The 21646-nt window shown below is 45.3% G+C and overlaps 1 protein-coding gene across 4 annotated transcripts in view; it reads right to left on the bottom strand.

Annotated features, from left to right (window-relative positions):
* Nucleotides 1-15059, bottom strand: part of CARD10 (caspase recruitment domain family member 10) — a 47832-nt gene extending 32773 nt beyond the window's left edge. Inside the window, exons 1-5 of one of the 4 annotated variants that reach the window (XM_083400724.1) lie at nucleotides 14522-15059; nucleotides 13277-13421; nucleotides 6655-6867; nucleotides 6036-6173; nucleotides 3926-4251 (exon numbers count right to left, since the gene is read on the bottom strand). In XM_083400724.1, coding sequence (XP_083256850.1) covers nucleotides 3926-4251; nucleotides 6036-6173; nucleotides 6655-6867; nucleotides 13277-13283 — 684 coding nt within the window. In that variant the 5' untranslated portion in view covers nucleotides 13284-13421; nucleotides 14522-15059. The remainder of the gene's footprint in view (nucleotides 1-3925; nucleotides 4252-6035; nucleotides 6174-6654; nucleotides 6868-13276; nucleotides 13422-14521) is intronic. The other 3 variants (XM_083400726.1, XM_083400727.1, XM_083400725.1) reach the window with 3 other exon arrangements.
* Between the last annotated feature and the right edge of the window lie 6587 nt (nucleotides 15060-21646).

Here is a 21646-nt window from a genome sequence, read left to right as displayed (position 1 = left end):
AGTTTGACAACTGGAGGACGACCCCTTTGGCTATCTCTGCACTAGACCCACATTCGACATTGTTTTCCATAGTGCTGTGACAGAAAGTGCAGAGGTGGTGCAAGATAAACAGGAAGGAGTACAGGATACAGGTAAACAGGGAGGAGCAGTTTAGGTAAACCCAGGAATGAAGATGAAGACGATACCGCAGGGCAACAGTGAGTAAGAGCTCTGTGGCAAGAATCCCAGGAACCAGAAGACTATTATTATTCCAGATAAGAAGTTATTCCAGATAAGTAAAATCAGATCAGAACAGATTAGCTCATAGTGAAACTCTCCTGTCTCGGAGAGAGGAAAGGGGTATGTCAGTTGCTCAAGGTGAAAGCCAGGTGACCAAGCTGCAGCCCTATAAACTCCTTCAGGTATTTGGAATGATAAGACTCCTTAGGATGTGGGTTTATCACCCAACCGTTTAAGCTTCCAACCACTTTCTAACCAGCATCTCCTTAGTGGCCTTACAAGTTCAATTAAAGGTCCATTCATGTTTTTATCTCACCTGGAGTACCTACAAATTTCCTGATGAGTCATCAGCTGGGAAGTGATTGGGAGCACAAAAACAATCAGATGACACATCTACATACCAAGCAACAACGGGGGAAATCCTAAGCTTGCCTTGCATGCATAACAACACACAAGCACACACGAAACCTACTATGCTTAAACCACAGTACACCAAACTCTTTATCTGATTAAAACAAATGTGGAAAAGATCAACGTTCTGTCCCATAAATCACAAGAAGGGCAAATAAAGAAGTTTTCATCTCTCTCGTGAGCACACACACACACTAAACCATTTCACATGAACACAGGTTTTAGCAACAGCAAATAAGCATGAGGCTTTCTTTAATTGCTGCTACATACTGATATTGCAGATCTGGGTTGGTTTTGCTAGGCTCATATCCTGACTCTGCCATGAGCTGAGCAGAGGGCCTGGGGCAAATTCCTCTCTTCAGCCTCAGCCTCCGCTTCTGTAAAATGGGGGTGACTAGTGGGACTTGCAATAAAATGTTGCAGTGCAAAAATGCTTCTTCTTCAGGGTTCAACACTTCATTCTGTTCCCCCCATCCACCTGGTTTTCTTTATTTCCCACCAGGCAGCCAGCATTTGACAACCACTGATGCAGCTCAGGCAACTGCCGGTAGATTTCAGAGCTTTTTAATACTGGCACCTTTTTTGGTCACCACACCCCATTCAAAAGCTACTGAATTACAGCTAGAAACATAGAATCAGGAGTGCACTTACAGCGGTTTTCCTTTGCAGCCGCAGCTAGAAGTCAAGACACGGCTACAAAGGATGGCTCTTTTCAGATGCAGCTTGAATTAAAGAGGCTGCAAAGGAAGCATCTTCTTGAAAGCTACAGGTTTAAAGTTGGAACACCTGACATCATATCATGTCAGCTGATTGACAGGTGAGTAGCCCTGCCCAGCTGCCAGAGTGGCCCTTGGAAGGTGAAGGAATTCTGGGTCCAACCTGCCAATCTGATCCAGTTCCCTACCCATGGTATATTTGATAAAACCAACCTTACCCAACTGGGGAGTTTTAAGGGAATTACTGATATAATAATAATAATTAATTAATAATAAATTTATTATTTATACTATGCCCATCTGGCTGGGTTTCCCCAGCCACTCTGGACGGCTTCCAACAAAAGATTGAAATACATTAAAACATCAGTCATTAAAAACTTCCCTAAACAGGGCTGCCTTCAGATGTCTTCTAAACATGAGATAGTTGTTTATTTCTTTGACATCTGATGGGAGGGCATTCCATAGGGTAGGCGCCACTACCAAGAAGGCCCTCTGCCTGGTTCCCAATAACAATAATTTATTATTTTACATGAAGCATTTTGAATACTGTGAGCCACTATAAAAAATGTCAAATATCGTAATTTTAATTGCTGTTGGCATCCTATCCTGAACCTTTAGGGACAGAGTGGGAAATGTGGAAATAATAAAAATAATCTACAAGAAGAATGACATGTTATATACATGTTCCATTGTGAATAAGTGCAGGCAGACATACACAAAGGTACCCTAGAAGCAGGCCCTCACTTTCTGGTACTTGCATCCTACATGAAAAGATGCTCTGCTATAAACACAAACGAAGCGCCTTTTCAGTTCACTAAAGAGAAGATTAAGAAGTGCCTTAGCCATGGTCTGCGTATTAATGCCTTCCTGGAGCAAATGTGAAAGTAACTACAGGGCTCAGATCTAACCAACGAAGGCGAGGACTGCCGCCATCAATCATTTTTACGGCGTCATCAATATGCATAGGGCTTTACGGAGCAAAATAGCAGACAGTTGCTTACTCCACAGTGGCCGTGCCGTACAGGGGGACAAGTGGGAGAGATAATAAAAGGAAGGGGAGGACAAGTAGGGAGGGATACAAACACAAGAGAAACCACAAGACAGAAAGCAAACAGGGTGTATACATATGCCTAAATTAACTGAAGGGGAAGTGGGGGGAGAGAGAGCTTTGAGAGGAGCCCAAGAGAATGCAAAACTCCCAAGGAGGGACTTGGAAAGTGAGAAAAAGCTGGCTGGGAATATTTGGAACATCAGGAAATGCTACACCTGGTAAGACATATGCCTTGCATGCAGAAGGAAGCAGGTTCAATCCCAGGTGTCTCCAGTTCAAAGGATCAGGTGAGGTGATAGACCAGGCATAGGCAAATTTGGCCCTCCAGATGTTTTGAGACTACAACTCCCATGATCCCTAGCTAACAGGACCAGTGGTCAGGGATTATGGGAACTGTAGTCCCAAAACATCTGGAGGGCCGAGTTTGCCTATGCCTGTGATAGACCCTTGGCCTGGAGAGCTGCTGCCAGCCAGATCAGACACAATGGGTTGTTTCCAACTCAGTTATACTCAAGGTAAACCCATAGAAATCAGTGAGTTAGTCCTGTTTAGCAATGTCAATGGGTCTGCTCTGAGTAGGGCAAACACTGGCTACATTCCAAAAATGTCCAAGACTGACAAATAATCTGACTGGGTATAAGACGGGCTCGCTACCCCAGTAAACCTCAGCTTAAGAATTATCATGTTATGAGACTTGCTGGAGAACACAGCTACTTCTCTATAATTCAGAACCTTTTATTTGTACCTGGAGCTTTTCCTAAAGTATATGCACGCTCTGGCCTTCATGCAAAAACAGCAGCCTGGATATTCTCTTATGACACCAGTCCTCCAAAACTGATTGCACGACAAAAGTTCACACACCCATAACATAGTGTCATTTGGAAAATATAAGGCGTTCCCTTTCCTGGTACAGTGGTATCTTGGGTTAAGAACTTAATTCGTTCTGGAGGTCCGTTCTTAACCTGAAACTGTTCTTAGCCTGAGATACCACTTTAGCTAATAGGGCCTCCCACTGCCACCGCATCACCATTTCTGTTCTCAGCCTGAAGCAAAGTTCTTAACCTGAGGTACTATTTCTGGGTTAGGAGAGGCTGTAACCTGAAGCTTCTGTAACCTGAAGCGTCTGTAACCTGAGGTACCACTGCATATACACTCCTGTGTTTCTTAGAATCCATTGGTGGTGGCATTCATTCCAAATCACTGCATTCCTTTGCCTAATTTCCTCGAGCACTACTCTGGGGAAACTTTTTTAAACCTTCAAATATGAGACAACAGTCAAGCAACTCGCTGGCCAGCCTTCAGACACCTTCTCCCAATTTCCCTATAAAGGAGTGGCTGGCAGGCCGGGGCCAATGAAACCAAAGCACCTACATCCAGGCAGGCAGTGCATCGTTAACACAGTGATTCCTGGCACACGGAAGCGGTCTTGGTTTATCTTGGGTGTGTACACCTGTTTCCATTGCCCTGTTAACACCTGCATGCATTCACCAAGAGTCCCCACCTCTCTCTTTCCCCCTGCTCTCCATACCCCCAGCTGCAGGTCCCGGCTTCGGAGAACAGCAGCATTCTTCTCCTCGCACAGGTGGGTGTAGCGCATGGCCAGCATGTAGTTGTCATCCTTCAGCTTCAGGAGCTCCATGCTGTGGGAGTCCCACTCCTCCTGGAACCTCTGGTAACGTTCCTGCACCTTCTGCAGCCTCTGGAGCTGCTGCTTCAGCTGGGCGCCCTCCTCCTCCAAGGCCCGGTTCTTCGCCTGGAGCCCTTGTTCCTTTTCCAACTGCCCTCTCCGTTGAGCCCTCATCTTCTTCACCTCCATGATCAGGAACTGAGTCAGGCCTTCATGGCCCTCCTCGTCTGGAAAGCAAGAGGATGCTCAGCAAACTGGGCACATGGTGGTTACAGCCAACCATGTTTCCACTCACAGTAGACCCACTGAAATTAATGGGCCTATGTTGGTTAGTGGGTCTACTCTAGGACTCGTTTTGCAGATAACCCATGGACTCTCAAGGGCCATAGCTCAATAGCAGGGTGCCTGTCTTGTCTGCAAAAAAATTCCCAGAGTCAATGTTCAGCATATGCAGGTAGCACTGGGATGAGCCTCCTGCCCAAAAATCAGTACGTGTAGATCAGTGTTTCCCAACCTTGGGTCTCCAGATGTTTTCGGACTACAATTCCCATCATTCCTGACCCCTGGTTTTGCTAGCTACGGAGGATGGGATTTGTAGTCCAAAATCAGCTGGCGACCCAAGGTTGGAAAACACTGGTGTAGATCAAGAGTGGCCAACCTGATGATCTCCAGAGATGGTGAACTACAACTCCCATCAGCCCCAGCCAGCACGTCCAAAGGTTATGGGAGTTGTAGTTAACACCTGGGAGTTGTAGTTAACATCTGACTGGTAGTCATGTTGGCTACCAATCACGTAGACCAGGGGTTCTCAAATTGTGGTCCATAAGCTTCATACAGGTGGCCCATGGTGTGTCTGTGAAGAACAGGGGGAGCAGCAGATGTGAACAGCGGGCACAGTGCATTTAATATTCATACGGATTTTTATTTTATGTTGTATTTATGGAATTCACACTGTAATACAACATATGAAATAAAAGCAGCAATAACAATGCAATTAAAAATCATGCCGCATCTGTCACAGCATATCACAACTGCTGCAACAGGCAGGAAAATCATTAAGTGGTCCACCAACATCCTCAGCAATTTGCAAGCAGACCACGGGGTGGAGGGAAGTTTAGGAATAATAATTAATAATTTATTATTTATACCCCACCCATCCGGCTGGGTTTCCGCATCCACTCTGGGCGGCTCCCAACAGAATGTTAAAAGCACAATAAAACATTAGACATTAAAAACTTCCCTAAACAGGACTGCCTTCAGATGTCTTCTAAATGTCAGATAGTTGTTTATTTCCTTGACATCCGATGGGAGGGCGCCACTACCGAGAAGGCCCTCTGCCTGGTTCCCTGCAACCTCGCAGGGAGGGAACGGCCAGAAGGCCCTTGGAGCTGGACCTCAGTGTCCAGGCTGAACAATCGGGGTGGAGACGCTTCTTCAGCTATACTGGACCGAGGCCATTTAAGGCTTTAAAGGTCAGCACCAACACTTTGAATTGTGTACCAGGCCAAATGGAGCAACGGTCCAGCTCAGTGTACAGCAGCTTGCTATGTTTCTAACCAAGGGCAGTCAAATCACACATTCACAGGACGAACATGTTCACCACATGTTGGCTGGCATTTGCAGCAGTAGACAATGCCACATGTGGAGATATTCCTTTATAAACATACACTGGCCACGTGCCAGGAAGATGCTGTCCAACTGAAGCATCCCACTGCGTGTACACAAACACACATCTCTGCTTCACACTTTGCAGCAGTCACAGAGTGGGAGTTGGGGTGCTGCTCCTGCCCTGCCTTCCCAGATGTGGCACCACTGCTGCTTGTCAAGAATGGGATGGGGCAGGGAGAGGTGGCGGCAAAGGCAGCGGAAGCACTAGGTTGGTCACCACATGCCCATTCACCCGGCATGTGATTCCCAGGCACTGACCCAACACTGACCTGCTTAACATAAGCAGGCTGTTGGCCTCCTGTGCCAAGGGACCTATAAGGAGAAGGCTTCCACAACTTCTTACCCAGGATCATCGAGCAACGCTGAACTGGCTGCTTCCCCGTCAGCTGAGTGAAATGCTCAGGGTAATAGAACTCCAGGGATTCTAGGAATGCTTCGTAGCCTCTTTTCCCTCGGTTTCGCAAGATATCCATGAGGAGTCCTGCGGAGGAAGACAATAAGTAATAATAATAATAGAACAAATGAGTGCCACACGATCAGCAGCGAGCTGAACCAAAAACCAAGCAGCTTCAAGTATCCAAAGATACTACTCCAACCTTCTCCCGCTGTCCCAAAACCATGCAGAAGCTGCTGGATCCGGAAGGCTTGAGCCCAATTTCATTTCAGTCTCCCTGCATGAATCTTAAGCCCCATTTTGTAAAATGGGAACAAGAGCATAAATCATAGTGATTGTTGTGTGGGTAAGGCAGAGTGAGGGGGAGAAGGAAAGGGAGAGAGAGAAGCTCTTTTCATATTAAAATGCAATGGGAAGCCATGATAAATAAAAGCAATAAGCCAGGACTGTAGAGACATGTGTCTGGGATCCATTCCTGGATTAGGGCTTTGGGCCAGGACTGCTTTATACAAAGCAAGCCTTCACCCCCAGCGCTGTACTTTCCATGTGAGTTCTTCACTTCTCTCACCTGTCCGGTTGCTCTTGCATGGAAACTGATGGGGACTCAGCACCATCTCTTCATCCTGCTCATCAATCACACGGCACTGGCGGAGGTATGGAGTCAGTTTGGCTGGGTTCAGGGAGCGGGTCAGCTTGTGCCGGACACTCTCAATCTTTTCCCACAATGCATCTTCCTCCTCTCCTGCCTCCGAGAGGCTTTCGTTTACTATCTCCTTAGGCCCTAGGGGTTCACAGACTGGGTCATTAAATTTGAACTCGTTTCGTCAAACATATGTTGGAAATGTAAAGAAAAAGAGGGGACTTTTTACCATATGTGGAGGGAATGTAGAGAAGTTTTAAAAAATTGGGAAATGATATACAATGAATTGAAAAAAACGTTTAAAATGACATTTGTAAAAAAAAACCAGAAGCATTTTTGTTAGGGATTGTAGGACAAGACCTGCCAAGAAAAACAAAGAACTTATTTATGTATGCTACAACAGCGGCAAGAATCTTGATAGCACAAGGATGGAAGAATGAGGAAATCTCAACGAAAGAACAGTGGTGAGAAAAATTGATGAGCTATGAAGAACTGGCTAAATTGACATATAAACTGCGGGACAAGGACAACTGCAACTTTAAGGAAGAATGGCAACTTTTTACAAATTATCTAAAAAGACAACAAAATGAACTGGACTCCTTGGCATGTTTTGAATAAACATACACAAATTTATTGGTTGATAACATGATAGATAGACAACACAAGGATATGTATAATTTTATAACATGCAGAGAAATCAGAGAGAGGAACTGAGGGAAGTCCCTGGTGGGGGGCAGGAGGGATGGAAGGGAGGTGGGGAAAAGGGGGGGGGGAATAATCTGTGTGATTATATGGTTTGATAATTTGTTATGTTGAAATTGCTTAATAAAAATATTTTTTTAAAAAAATGAACTCGTTTCGCCTTGATGAGCTTTCAGCCAGTCTCCCATACTCACAATCAGGATGGCTATTTCCCACCTCTCCTGGGTGAATGGAGAATGCCAGCCTTAGGACAACATGGAGGCACATGTCTGTTTGTTGTTCTCATTCCATTTACAGGGAGCGCAGCGATGTGCTCTTACGTAGGCGACATAGAAAAAGTATGGGCTACACTGCATGGATAATGAAGGAATTGGCATTGGACTTGACACCAGTTCTTGGGGTGCTTCCAGGCAGCCAATTTACCAAGCATTCATTGTGACTTGCTAGCACAGAGGTTAGATGACGCTGCATCAAAGCAAATATTCCATGGTTTCCAGAGCATTCACTCATCACCTTCCTTACTGGAAAAAAAAAAAGTCTAGCCTTTTGCAGAAGCAGGTTTGTTGTACGAGACCTCTTGGCCAACCACAACCACACAACCTGAATTTGATGGTATATGGATTGAAACTCACCTGAAAATTGTGACAGCCTGCAAGCACCCTTTGACTGCAAAACCAAACCCAAAGGAAGAAACAACAAAGCTGTTGCTGCTGCTGCTGCTGTAGTGACCAGGTGCTCCTCCAGACAAACCAGTTTATTCAGCATTCATCCCAACTTGCTTGCTGTTTATTGAGCATGAGGTCCGAAATGTTTGTGGGGTGGTTATACCACAGTGAGTATTCATCCTGACTTCCTTGGAATCATTTAACTCACACTTCTTAGTGTTTTTTCTCATCAGTTCCCTAATTGCAAGACATCTGGGTTTTTTATTTGTTTTTAAGTAGATTTGTTGCACCACTTTAATTACAAAAACCTAAATTTCCAGCATCTGACTGATTTCCTCCTACACACTATTGATGGTCTGGAAGTCGCCCAGAAGCAACAGAGATAATCTCCCTGCCAAAAGGCCTTTACAATGTCTCCTCTTTAGCATCTTTCAAGTCCCTTCTCAAAGCCCACAAAGAAGGCATCCATCTCCAACCTGGTGCCATAGAGCCAAAAACTCCCATTGTGTTATGTGTCCAAAACATCTGGAGGGATCAGCCTGAGGGAAAGCTGGGTTAACCCTTTTGTTCTCATTTCCACCTGAGAACTAAATAGAAAGAACTGCATTTGCTCCCTTTCCTCTTTGTTACTATTGCCTACGGTGGCCATCTGCCCTGATTTCCAAAAGACAATCCTCTATCTGATGGGCGGTCAGAGGACAAGTCCAGTGGGAAAACAATGAATTATAAGGGAGAGCAGGGCCTTGAAATTGCCCATCAGCAACAGGGAGCACCTGAGTGGCAGACCAAGCAGGCACACAGGACACCTGGCCACAATCTTCCTCACTATGGCGAGATGTATAGCTCAGTCGGTAGAGCATGAGACTTTTAACCCCAGGGTCGTGGGTTTGAGCCCCATGTTGGGAAAAAGATCCCTGAATTGCAGGGAACTGGACTAAATAACCCCCGTGGTCCCTTCCAACTCAACATGACTCCATAAAATTATAGTAAATGATTATTAAATTTGTATCTATATAAATCAGGGGTGCCCAAACTTTTTTAAAAGAGGGCCAGATTTGATGAATTGAACATGTGTGAGGGCCAACCAAAGTTGCTGAGCTTTTTTGGAAATTTTACCCCAGGAAATAAACTGCCACAGGGGATGGATGAAACCGACGAGTGGGCCGGATTAGACCCCCAAAACGGACTTTGGACATGCCTGACATAAATAGATTAGAGTAGCCTTGTTTATTCTCTTCAGGTGCTGATGCATTTCATATTTTTCCCCTTTTTGCCATGCATTGACATTTAATTACTAAAAGGACACCCTGCTCTTCCTCCTCTGCACCCTTACGGAAATTTAACTTTATCAAAGCAGGTGTCTCAATTTTAGTCTGTAAACCACCGTGTGTATTGATAATGCTACGTAACAGATAAAAACATGCTGAGACCATAAGGAGAGCCCTGCTGGATCAGGGCCAATGGCCCACCTGGTCCAGCATCCCGCTCTCACAGAGGCCGCACCCTGATGCTTATGGGATGTCAGACCTGATTGCATGAACACTCTCCTCCCCAGGTGTGACTCCAAGCAGCTGGCATTCACAAAAGTGGACCTTGTGCAGAAGAAGCAGGAGCCTCGCCTTCTCTGGCAGCTGCCCACCTTAAGGCAAACCAGAGTGGTGCACTGTTCCCACCAAGCCAAACCAGCAGGAATGTGAGAGCACTTAAAGGCCCCTGAAAGGAACCAAGCTGATAAATCTGATTGCTCAACGACAAATAGACATCCCCAATTGTTTGGTAATACGGACACACACTAAACACCTTCCCATAAAGCAGAAAATGTTGCCTCCACTCCCTCCCTCCAAAGCTCAAAAATGGCAATCTTTACATGGGCAAAGTCAGCAGTCTCCGGGGAACAAAACTGCGATCACGCCATCAAACAGGAGCAAATCCCCAACCTCAGGGCCTCCAAAGCAGCCCAGTATCAACATTGCTCATAACAGCAGGCCTGAACCTGACCTGCAGCTCCCTGGAGCTCCATTTCCCCTGCCTTTTCTAAGAAATTGAAGATTAGAACAAATACGTAATGCAGAGCCCCAGAGTCAAATGTTTGCTTTCCCACGGAAACCTCTTTCAGCAAACACCAGTCAGCAAAAACCAAGCCTTTAGTGTTATCAGTCCAATCCTGAGGAATGTTCTGCCCATAGAGATCCAGCAGCCGCCTTCTGTTTAAATCTTTAAATGCCTCCTGAAAACTTTTTGATGCCACCAGGCTTATGCAAACAATCAGAAAAGCACCTTCCCATAACTGGAAACTGATGGTCTCCAATTACAATTTTTAATGTGGTTCTTTAATATATATTGATATTGCTGTAAAGGTCTTTGATATTTTTATGCTATAGAGGTACAGTGGTACCTTGGGTTAAGTACTTAATTCGTTCCGGAGGTCCGTTCTTAACCTGAAACTGTTCTTAACATGGAGCACCATTTTAGCTAATGGGGCCTCCTGCTGCCGCCGCGCCGCCGGAGTACGATTTCTGTTCTCATCCTGAAGCAAAGTTCTTAACCTGAAGCACTATTTCTGGGTTAGTGGAGTCTGTAACCTGAAGCGTATGTAACCTGAAGTGTATGTAACCCGAGGTACCTGTATAGTGGTACCTCAGTTTAAAAACAGCCCTGTTTACGAACGATTCGGTTTACAAACGTCGCAAAACTGGAAGTAGTGTCCCGGTTTGCGAACTTTACCTCAGTCTAAGAACGGAATCTGAATGGTGGAAGGGCACCGGTGGCGGGAGGCCTCATTAGGGAAAGCGCAGCTTGGTTTAAGAATGGTTTCGGTTTAAGAACGGACTTCCAAACAGATTAAGTTCATAAACCAAGGTACCACTGTATATGAATATTTTTATAAATAAATAAAATGGACATATGGTACCCAGTAGGCTCCAAGTCATGAACAGGGCTGAATTCCTTAAGTAACTTAAAAGGGAACTTTTACACAACTTTTTGTTTGACTCAGAAGTCCTAGCTGACCTTGTCTGCAAACTTAATATTGGTTTTATAGCACTTTTAATTGTCACAGTTTCCTCCGAGGATCAAGGGATTGAGCTACTGAGAATTTTGTTAAGAAATGTCTTTGCTGCTGCCGCTACTAGTGCTCTGCAATTCCTAAGAATGTCTCCACCCCCAGAGTTCAGCTCAGACACTGAGATCCAGCTCCAAGGGCCTTCTGGCATTTCTCTTGTTGCAAGAAGTAAAGTTACAGGGAACCAGGCAGAGGGCCTTCTCGATAGTGGAACCTGCCCTGTGGATCACTCTCCCATCAGAAGTCAAAGAAATGAACAAACAAACGACTTTCCGAAGACACCTGAAGGCGGGAATGTATTGGGAAGTTTTTAAATTTTGATATCTCACTGTGTTTTTAAATTATGTTGGAAGCCATCTAGAGTGGCTGGGGCAACCCAGTCAGATGGGTGGAGTACAAGTAATTTATTCCTATTTTTATTATGGTTCCCAGGAAAGAGGAAATGATTGTGGAGGAATTTATATTCAGCAATACGGCTAGGTCTGCAGTCTTCTTACAATGAGGGCCAGTCCATGACATTTTGTTTCCTGAAGTGAAGCACAAAACGGCGTCCCCTCTCATATCCCATGATCAGAGCCAATTGGACGGGCATCTGAATCCTATTTCAATACTGGTGATGGGACAGCATCTTCTATAGCACCAGAGGGCAGCAGGATAGCTTAGGGGTGGCAAGCAAAGCATGTGAAACATACAGCACTATCCACAGGAGAAGCAGACTGGGTTTCTTCCACTGCTGACTGGGGAGGCACCCCAAGTTTCGCTGACTAAGGCAGAAGGAAAGCCAGAGCTCAGAGAGGATGGACGATATAGCTTTTTTTGTACAGCATCTGCTTTGCATGCATAAAGCATCAGGTTCAATCTCTGGTGTCTCCAGTTTGTGCTGGGAATGTTCGCTGTCTGAAATCCCAGACAGCAGCATGTAGTCAGTATGTAAACAACACTGAGCCAGGTGACTCAACTCAATATAAAGGCAACTTCCTATGCTCCTCTCTCTGCCTAACGGTAGAGCTGGCCCTGCAGACGATATTACTGAATACAGTGGTACCTCTGGTACAAATAGGATCCATTCCAGAGGCCCGTTCACAACATAAAAAGCCCTCAACCTGAAGCACTGTATCTGTGCAGGTGCACAGCACAATTTGGCACTTGTGCGCATGCGCGAAGCACGATTTAGTGCTTGTGCACATGCGCAAGCGGTGAAACCTGGAAGTAACCCTTTCCGGTACTTCCGGGTCACCGTGGGATGCAACCTGAAAAAACGTAACATGAAGCAAACGTAACATGAAGTATGACTGTATCTAGACAAAACAGGGATAATGGATTTGGAGCGGGGCGGGGTGAACAGCGACTGGTGAGGAGAATTCTAGGCTGTATTCACACGTACACAAGGCTGAAGCATTGAGTATTTCACCATAAAGAATTCAAGGTACTGTATTGTCAACACTGCAATCTTTTAAGCGCCAGATGAGGCACTGTGGAAAACAGGATGCTGGACCCGAAAGGTTCCTGGTCTGATTCCGGAGGGTCTTGTTATGGAACAATGTTCTGAGCAATACAACTTTATACATTCATTCATTAAGGTCAGCATTCACTTCTTTGTTCTAACATCTCAATAAGCCCATTGGCGGCTGATAAAGATAAGCTAAAGAGATGGCACTGACTGATCCTAGACACACATTCTGTGGTATTAATAGCTGCACAATAGGCTGGCAGCTATTGAGCACCAAAGCTTCCCTTTGAAGCTAAAGAAAGCTGACAAACTACAGTTTGCCTGTGACAGTAAAAGGGGGGAATCCCATCCCTCCTTGAACTAAATGCGAATAAGTGTACTCTGTTTCTCCCCATCCTGGCTGATTAAGCAGGGCAGGGCCATTCCAAGGATGAGTCATCAATCTCAGACACACAAATGATCTGCTGAGTCATCAGTCGCAGGTCTTGCCTCTTCCCCCCCAGGGCAAGTATTTCCTACAGTGGCTTCTCTGCCATAAATCCCAAGTGACTTATGGGGTTATATATTTAAGAGAGGAAGGGAGACGACACATACACAACTTCCATATAGAACAACTTCAATCTCAAAATAAGCCAATCAGCTCTGCAGCCCGTTGCACCTCTACTGACTTACCCATCATGCTGAAGAATCACAGGTAGCACCAGCCCAGGATAAAAACTTCAACTTTGGCGACCGCTTCTGATATCCCCCTTTTAGTTATGATATGCATCCATGGGCCATCTCACTTTCCGGGAAGGGTGGATTATCCTAAGTACAGCTGGCAACAGAACAACAAAAGCCTGTGTTATTTTCTACAGCAAGGTCCTTCCCTTCTGTTTCATTAACTAATTCTTAATGACATGAAGAATGGTTCTTTTCTTCTCCACACATGCAGGCTCCCCCCCCCCCCCTTTTTCTCTTGCTCAGTCCTCACGCATCTCTCTCCCTGAGATTCCTGTGTGTCCAAAGTACACACAGTAGAATTGCTGCCAGCCCACCACAAATCTCTGAGTCGATCAAAGGGAGGAAAAAAAACTGTTTTGAAAGTGGCACAGTGATTTTCACTTTTCACCGCCTCCTTAAATAATGCCACTGATCAAATATTCAGTATGGCCAGATGCAGCTCAACATGGGCTATTGGAAGGATCTGAGGTGGCAAAAACAGTTTACGGGATTCAAGAGATCTTAATTTAAGCCAGGGATCTATAGGACTTGCTGCACAATTTAGTGCACACACACACCCCTCTTATTTTGCATCCAGTGCACTCCCATGGCTGGTTTTGAAAAGCAGTGTATGCACAACATTAGCCACAATCCATATCTATTCTGTCTGTATCCTGTCATTTCTTATGACATACGGCATTTTGATGCCTTTCCTTCCAAACTGGCTTTGATCCAAACTGAGAAAAAAAGAACAACCTTGCTGCATTTTAAGCTGGCAATGTGTGTGCAGCCTAGATCCAGCACTGGGAGAATTTAAAATGAGCATACATCTGACCATGTGCAGACATGCTCCTCCTTCACAAAAATCAATTACAGGTGGCTTCCCACGCATATACTACTAGCACGGATATTGAGGAAGGTGCAGAGAGTTCAAGCTCTCAGGGCAAGGGGAGTGCCATTCCAAGCAATCTTGGGCCTCACTGCAGAAATTAAATACCACTCACATCACTGTAGTTCTATAACTACTCACACAATTACTTAAATAACACTATCTCTATGCAAGGGTGTTAGCGAAAATAAATACAAAAGCCGTTTCTCTGTTCCCAGGGGTTTACAATCTAGAAACAGGCGGGGGGGGGGGGCAACGGAGGGAAACAAGAGGCAGGCTTGAAAAGGAAGAAAAGAAACGCGAATATTTCCTTTTTACATACTTACATGTAGGATACTTTGCAGTAGGACTTGGGACCATCAGCCACACACACTCACAATAAGGGTCTCAGGAAACATTCCTGGGTATCACACACAAAGTGTACCTGCAAGCCCGGCCCCGCACAGTCATTCACCGGCTTCCTCTGTGCACCATGAGGACTATCACCTTGAGCCTCTGAGCTGAGCGGCTCATTAATTCCGCAAGGAATCGGGCATCCCAAGGAGCAAATTCCCGAGCCGGAAGGAGCAGCCGGGGGAGTTGGTCCACTTTCCCCGCTCCGCGCGCGCCCTTTGCCTCCCTCCTCGCCTTCTTCCGTCTTAGCCCCGCACCCGGCCCGCCTCTCGCCCCTGCATACTCTCGCCTACTCATCCCTTGCACACACACGCACACCTGGCGGGAGCAATCACCAGTCACCAGCCTGGTCCCGGGGCCGGAAAGGGGGCCGGGCTATAGGCAGGCAAGGGCAGATTTGCACACTGGCGTTTGAATGGAGGAATTCGCCCTCCGAGCCAAAACAAGTCCCAGCAGCCCCTCCGCCGGCTCAGGAATGCGCGCCGTGTGGATGCCATTCCCCGGGGAGAGACAGGCGCTCGCCCGGGGGGGCGGGCGGGGAGGACGGCGGCGAAAGGGAGCAAGGGATCCCAAAGCCAAGAGGGTCCGGAGGGATCGGTCCACAAGATCCCTTAGGGAACACATGTGCTTCCTCCCTGCTCGGCCGGTGGCGCGAAGGGGCATTTAGCCATCACGTAACAATGCCTAAATGTTTCACATCTTGTATTATCCTGTAGAGAAGGTCCGTGTTGTTGTTATTCCTTTCTGTGGATTTTTTTTAATTTTTATTTTATTTTTTGCGACCTCTTGGCACCGGCAACGTTCAAGCAAGGGGATTTGTCGCTCAACAGGCCCATGGGATTATAGGAGCAGGTTGCATTTGGTCGTGGTTCTTTGTTTTTCATCCTTCCCATCAGCCCAAAAATGTTTTCAGAGCAGCCCACGGATCTGCCGGGAAGCTTACAATCTTAAAAGACGCCACGCGAAAGGCAAATACAGTAGGTTGGAAGGGAGGAGGAAATAAGCGAAGCCAAGTGCAAGGTCTTAGTTACAAGTTCTGTTAGTTTTTGTTTATATATATAATAGCAAAGTTTGCCAAAACAGAAAGAAAACTAAAACCAAGGAAAAATATAAAAATAGGGGTGAGAGAAAAGCAGAAAAAACCAATCCGTTCACATTAAAAAGGCAGTCATCAATATGTTCATCTTAATGTAAACATATTAAACGGTATGTGCTATGCAAATGTCCACGCAAAGTTGGCAGTTATAAGAAATCTGTTCAAATGTGCACATCAAGTGCACAGTTAAAGTATATTACTCCCCCCCTTGGGGGGGGGATTCCTGGGAACTCTAGTTTTTCATTCATGGAGATACAGTTCCAAGCACCTTGAACTACACTTCCCAGGATTCTTTTGGGGGAAGCCATGTGCTTTAAGTGTGTGTTGGGTGTGCTTTAAATGTATGGTGTTGATCTGTCTTATATAGATGCAATAGTTAAATGTTCTTCTAATGACAAGCTGGGGTGGAAAATGTCAAGAACCAGGAGCCAAAAGTTGCTCAGATGAAGTGGCCTTGCATCCTTTCTCATCCTTCCTCTGTTACAACCTGTTGTCTTGGCTGTTGCCTGGGTTACAAGAAAGTTATGTGTGATCCAAGAGGTCAGGTGTATTCCCAGGTGTTTGTCACACCTGCCCAGGATCCAGAGTTGCTTTGCAATATTGCAAAGGGATCCTCTGGGTCTTGAGTTGTGATGTGTAGCTCAACCCAATATGTGGACGGCTGCTGTGAAAAAATGGCAAATTCCATGTTGGGAATCATTAGGAAACATAAAGTCAAATAAATAAAACTGCCAATATCACAATGCCCTTTTATGCCAATCTTTGATGCAAACACACTTTGAATACTTTGTACACTTCCAGTTGTCACATCTCAAAAAGAATATTGAAAAGTCGCAGAAAAGGGCAACCGGAATGATCAAGGGGCTGGAGCAATTCAATTGCAAGGAAAGGTTATGGTGTCTGGGACTCTTTATCTCAGAAAAAAGGCAAGTAAAAGAGGACTGTAAAAGAGCTGTATAAAATTATGCATGGTTGGGGGAAAGTAGATCTCATAAGAGTAACACCTGGAGTCATCCAATTAAGCAGAATATCGGGAGATTCAGGACAGACGAAAGGAACTACTTATTTGTACAAAAGGTTGTTAGAACTATAGAATTCTCTACTACAAGATGCTTAAAAGGGGATTGGGCAGATTTGTAGAGAGTAAGAATGGCTACTATGATCATACATTATTTCTAGTATCAGAGGCAGTATGCTCTTGAATATCAGTTGTAGGAGAAGACTACGATGCTCAATTCCTACTTTGGGGCTTCCCATTATCTAACGGCTCACTACTGGTAAAACAGCAGAAGTCTAGAATATACCTTTGGACTGATCATGCAAGACATTTCTTAGGTCCTTATTGCTATGGATTTGGGGGTGCTGTGACTCCTCCAGGTGTCTGGGTGCCCTGACCTCGTAGATTCCTGGGTGCTGGGATTTTAATCAGTGTGTTGAGAATTAAGGTGAGCTGTGTCCTTTTGCTGGAGGTTTTCGGAAAGAGCTTGAAGAAAGGTGGGGCAGAACTGCCATGCAGACTGGCAGGGAGAGGCTGCACCCAGAGACCGGGGACCATCGCTAACTTCTGCTCTGTACACAAGCTTTGCTGAAGCTACGAGAGAGGGAACAAGAGACACTCTTGAAGTGTAAAGTTCTGCATTCCCTCCATCAAGGCTCTGGTGTGGGTGGGTGGGTATGTAAAGAAAACCATATATCTTAAAGACACTACAGTCTGTGCTGTGCCTCATTTCAAAGGAAACATGAACCCTGGTTAAGTGCCAAGATCCCTGGAATTTTGCACCACTTGGCAAAGACTGACATGGCTTGTAGCATCTTTTCTCAGGAGATGTGGTACAGAACTTTCCCTGGTTCTTCGTACCAGCCTCTTCCTTTTCTGCCTGCTGATTGCTGAAGAAGGCAAGCAATTGCTCCAGTACACCGATTTGGATTGTTGCATGCACTTTTGTAGAACCGCCAACTTGAAACCTTGGAAAGAAATACCGTATTTTTTGCTCTATAAGACTCACTTTTCCCCTCCTAAAAAGTAAGGGGAAATGTGTGTGCGTCTTATGGAGCGAATGCAGGCTGCGCAGCTATCCCAGAAGCCAGAACAGCAAGAGGGATTGCTGCTTTCACTGCGCAGCGATCCCTCTTGCTGTTCTGGCTTCTGAGATTCAGAATATTTTTTTTCTTGTTTTCCTCCTCCAAAAACTAGGTGCGTCTTGTGGTCTGGTGCGTCTTATGGAGCGAAAAATACGGTAAATCATGGGCATGGGGCGAAGGAGATCTGCTTTTCTTCAAGCACTAGTGCCAAGTGAATGATGTGACCTGAAAGGTCGCCTGCCCCTGTATAGACCTGAAAGATCGCTTGTCTTAGATCATTTGGGGAAATTCTACCACACCCTACCGCCGAGCTTTCCAAATTTTTCAAATTGGTGACACACTTTTTAGACATGCATCACTTCGCGACACAGTAATTCAGTTTTACTGTCAAGCCGGAGGTTAAACTAACTCCTTGTAGGAGATATGGACACATATTGCGTGACATACCTACACACTGCAGCCAACACACTAACGTGTCGCAACACACAGTTTGGAAAGCTCTGCCCTACTAAATACCATAGGCGCTGACCTGAAAACAGGCATTTTCTGCTACTGCGCCTGCACTATGGAATAGCCTTCCCTCTGTCATACGTGAAGCAGCAGCCATCAGTTGATTCAGACATCATGTAAAGACTTATATTTTTGAGCAGGCTTTCCCTGACACATAGAACTGGACTGCGGGGGTGCTCTTTTTCTCCATCTGTATTTCATGCATATTTGTTTCTATATGCTTTTATGCAGCTGTTTTGTGTAGCATTTTTGTTTTAATGATACTGATTGTTGTTTTCATGTGGCGCTATGCTTAAAGATAAATATTAAGCAGCTTATAAACACTTTTCAATAAATAAATGAATAAGCAAAGGTTATGTGTTTCTGAAACCATACATTTTCTGAAGAGCTAATATTGGCTGACAGTTAGTAATGGCTATAAATATCCCCGCCCCCCTTTTTTTTCTTATGAAAGACAAATAAAGACTCCTGAAGGCCTTTTGAATCTGCAGCTATTAACAAAAGATGCAAACTCCAGAAACGAAGCAGAATTACCAGCTTGGCATGAGGAAAGGGGTGGGTAGCTAGGTGGGGGAACGAATCTAAAATGGCTGCCACTGAACACTCACACAAATGCAGATAGCCAAGACAGCCCAAGATACTGTGCTGCCTATGGCAAAATAAAATACAACTAGTGGTGCCCCTGGTGATAAAATAATTATGATAATAAATTAATGATATATTTTTGACCTTTCATAATGCCCCCAAAGAAATCTACCACCTGAAGCATGTGTGTTGAAGTTTATTTTGGCTGGGGGGGGGGTGACTCAAGCAGGCAATACAAAAGCGCTTGCTATTTGCTATTTGATTTTTATTTTAGGAATTGTGTTGAGGCAAGCATCCAAGGTAACCTAAAAGGGATTTAAAAAGCAATAAAACCAATTTAAAACATTAAACTGGCAACAACACCCAGCAACATTAACTATTTACAACATTTTAAACACACACACACACAGCAGTATAAAGTATTAAAAGCGTTTGAAAACAGGAAAGTATGAAACTGGCACCTCAAGGAAACAGGGAAGGTCTGATGAGCCTGCAGGAGGAAAGAAGTTGCAGAAAACCAGGAAGACAGAGATGGAGAAAATGAAGAAGAGCAGCAAAAATAAGAAGCAAGTCCCATGTTGAAGATTGGGGTTAAAGGTGGAGCCTGGGTGCAGAAAAATCCTGCTTTAGATGTAGAGATTCTGGATTTTTTAAAAGTAAAAAATATTAATAATAGATGTAGATATTCTTGTCTGATCTGCAGTGGCGTTTGAGTGGAGGAGAAAAATTATTGCCTCTCCACATTAGGGTTGCTAACCAATCAAGGAGTGCTCCAAAAATAAAATAGGCAGATTTTGAGGGGGAGGCCTAGATAGGAGACCTTCAATGTGACCCCATTCCCTCAGTGAGCCTACCCTCCTTACTGCCATTGTTGCTGGCTACTCTTGTGCCTCACAATGGCTTGCAAGACAGAGCCAACGAACAGGCAGGTAGGATTCCACCTTCCACCCAAAAAGACAACAGGTGCATTTTCTTGTAAGTAAAGAAGTGTTTATCACTGCAGACTAGTGATACAAACTTGGCATGAAGGAAAGAACAGAAAATAGCCAAGGCAAAGGGGTAGCTAGAATAAGCCCAGTTCAGATTCAAGGCCAAGGGGTTTCAAGACTTCAAAGGAATTGTGAAATTGTCCCAACTAGTTTGCCTGCCTCCCCACCAAGCTTTTAAGTGGAGGTGAAAAACACCCAGCAACTTGCGAGAATTCCTGTGCCGGTGGGAATTCCTGGCCTTATGGCAGGAATTATTAATATTAATATTTATCAGTCACCTTTCCCACAAGTCTCAAGTTGATGTACAAAACACAATAAACTAGCTAGAAAACAGTCAAGAGTAACGCAGAAATTGATGGTAGTTATATTTAAAAACAATACAGAGTAGATACTGGAGATGGCAGGTTTGAAGGTGTTGTTATTGTTTAGTCATTTAGTCGTGTCCGACTCTTCATGACCCCATGGACCAGAGCACGCCAGGCACTTCTGTCTTCCACTGCCTCCTGCAGTTTGGTCAAACTCATGCTGGTAGCTTCGAGAACACTGTCCAGCCATCTCGTCCTCTGTCGTCCCCTTCTCCTTGTGCCCTCCATCTTTCCCAACATCTTTCCAGGGAGTCTTCTCTTCTCATGAGGTGGCCAAAGTATTGGAGCCTCAGCTTCAGGATCTGTCCTTCCAGTGAGCACTCAGGGCTGATTTCCAAATGGATAGTTTTGAAGGTAGATTTCACTAAATCTGAAGCATTCAACATACCTCCACTGGTACAAACTCACCTATTTGCATAGGTGGGTAACTCACTTGGTTAGAATGTGGTGCTAAAAATACCATGGTTCCAGGTTTGATCCCCTTAAGGGGCAACTGCATATAAAGATGTGGGGGATACATGGCAGAGACTTATTAATCAGATACCATTTTTTTCTCTTTCCAGCCCCTTATTTCCCCTCCCCCCCATCCCACTATTCCTCTTTGTCCAGCATATCAGAAGGAACAGGCCAGAGATCTGAACTGATCACTGAGGACTCCCCTTCCACATTCATTATTCCAACCTTCCCCGTTTTTCCCCTTCCAGACTCCACCCCATTTGCAAGAAATCAGACTGAGGACCACATGAAATTAGGCCAAGGACTTCAGATTACCCATCCCTGTCTGATGTGGCAGGTCACCTCCATCCCCTTTTACTTGACCTAAACTCACAAGGACAAGCTTTATTTAACGTCACTATGTATTTACATAGTGGGACGCGGGTGGCGCTGTGGGTAAAAGCCTCAGTGCCTAGGGCTTGCCGATCGAAAGGTCGGCGGTTCGAATCCCCGTGGCGGGGTACGCTCCTGTTGTTCGGTCCCAGCGCTTGCCAACCTAGCAGTTCGAAAGCACTCCCGGGTGCAAGTAGATAAATAGGGACCGCTTACTAGCGGGAAGGTAAACGGCGTTTCCGTGTGCTGTGCTGGCTCGCCAGATGCAGCTTTGTCACGCTGGCCACGTGACCCGGAAGTGTCTCCAGACAGCGCTGGCCCCCGGCCTCTTGAGTGAGATGGGCGCACAACCCTAGAGTCTGTCAAGACTGGCCCGTACGGGCAGGGGTACCTTTACCTTTACCTTGTGTATTTACAATCATTTGCCATATAATTATAGAATTGTAGAGGGTCCCCTACACTCCTCTAGTTCAACCCCCTGCAATGCAGGAATCTCAGCTAAAGAATCCTTGCGACTGATGCTAATAATAGCAATACAGTGGTACCTTGGGTTACATATGCTTCAGGTTACATACGTTTCAGGTTACAGACTCCGCTAGCCCA

Source organism: Podarcis tiliguerta, assembly GCF_965153285.1.
Source record: "Podarcis tiliguerta genome assembly, chromosome: 10".
NCBI classification, from domain to species: Eukaryota; Metazoa; Chordata; class Lepidosauria; order Squamata; family Lacertidae; genus Podarcis; species Podarcis tiliguerta.
This window is presented reverse-complemented; position numbering and strand designations above follow the sequence as displayed.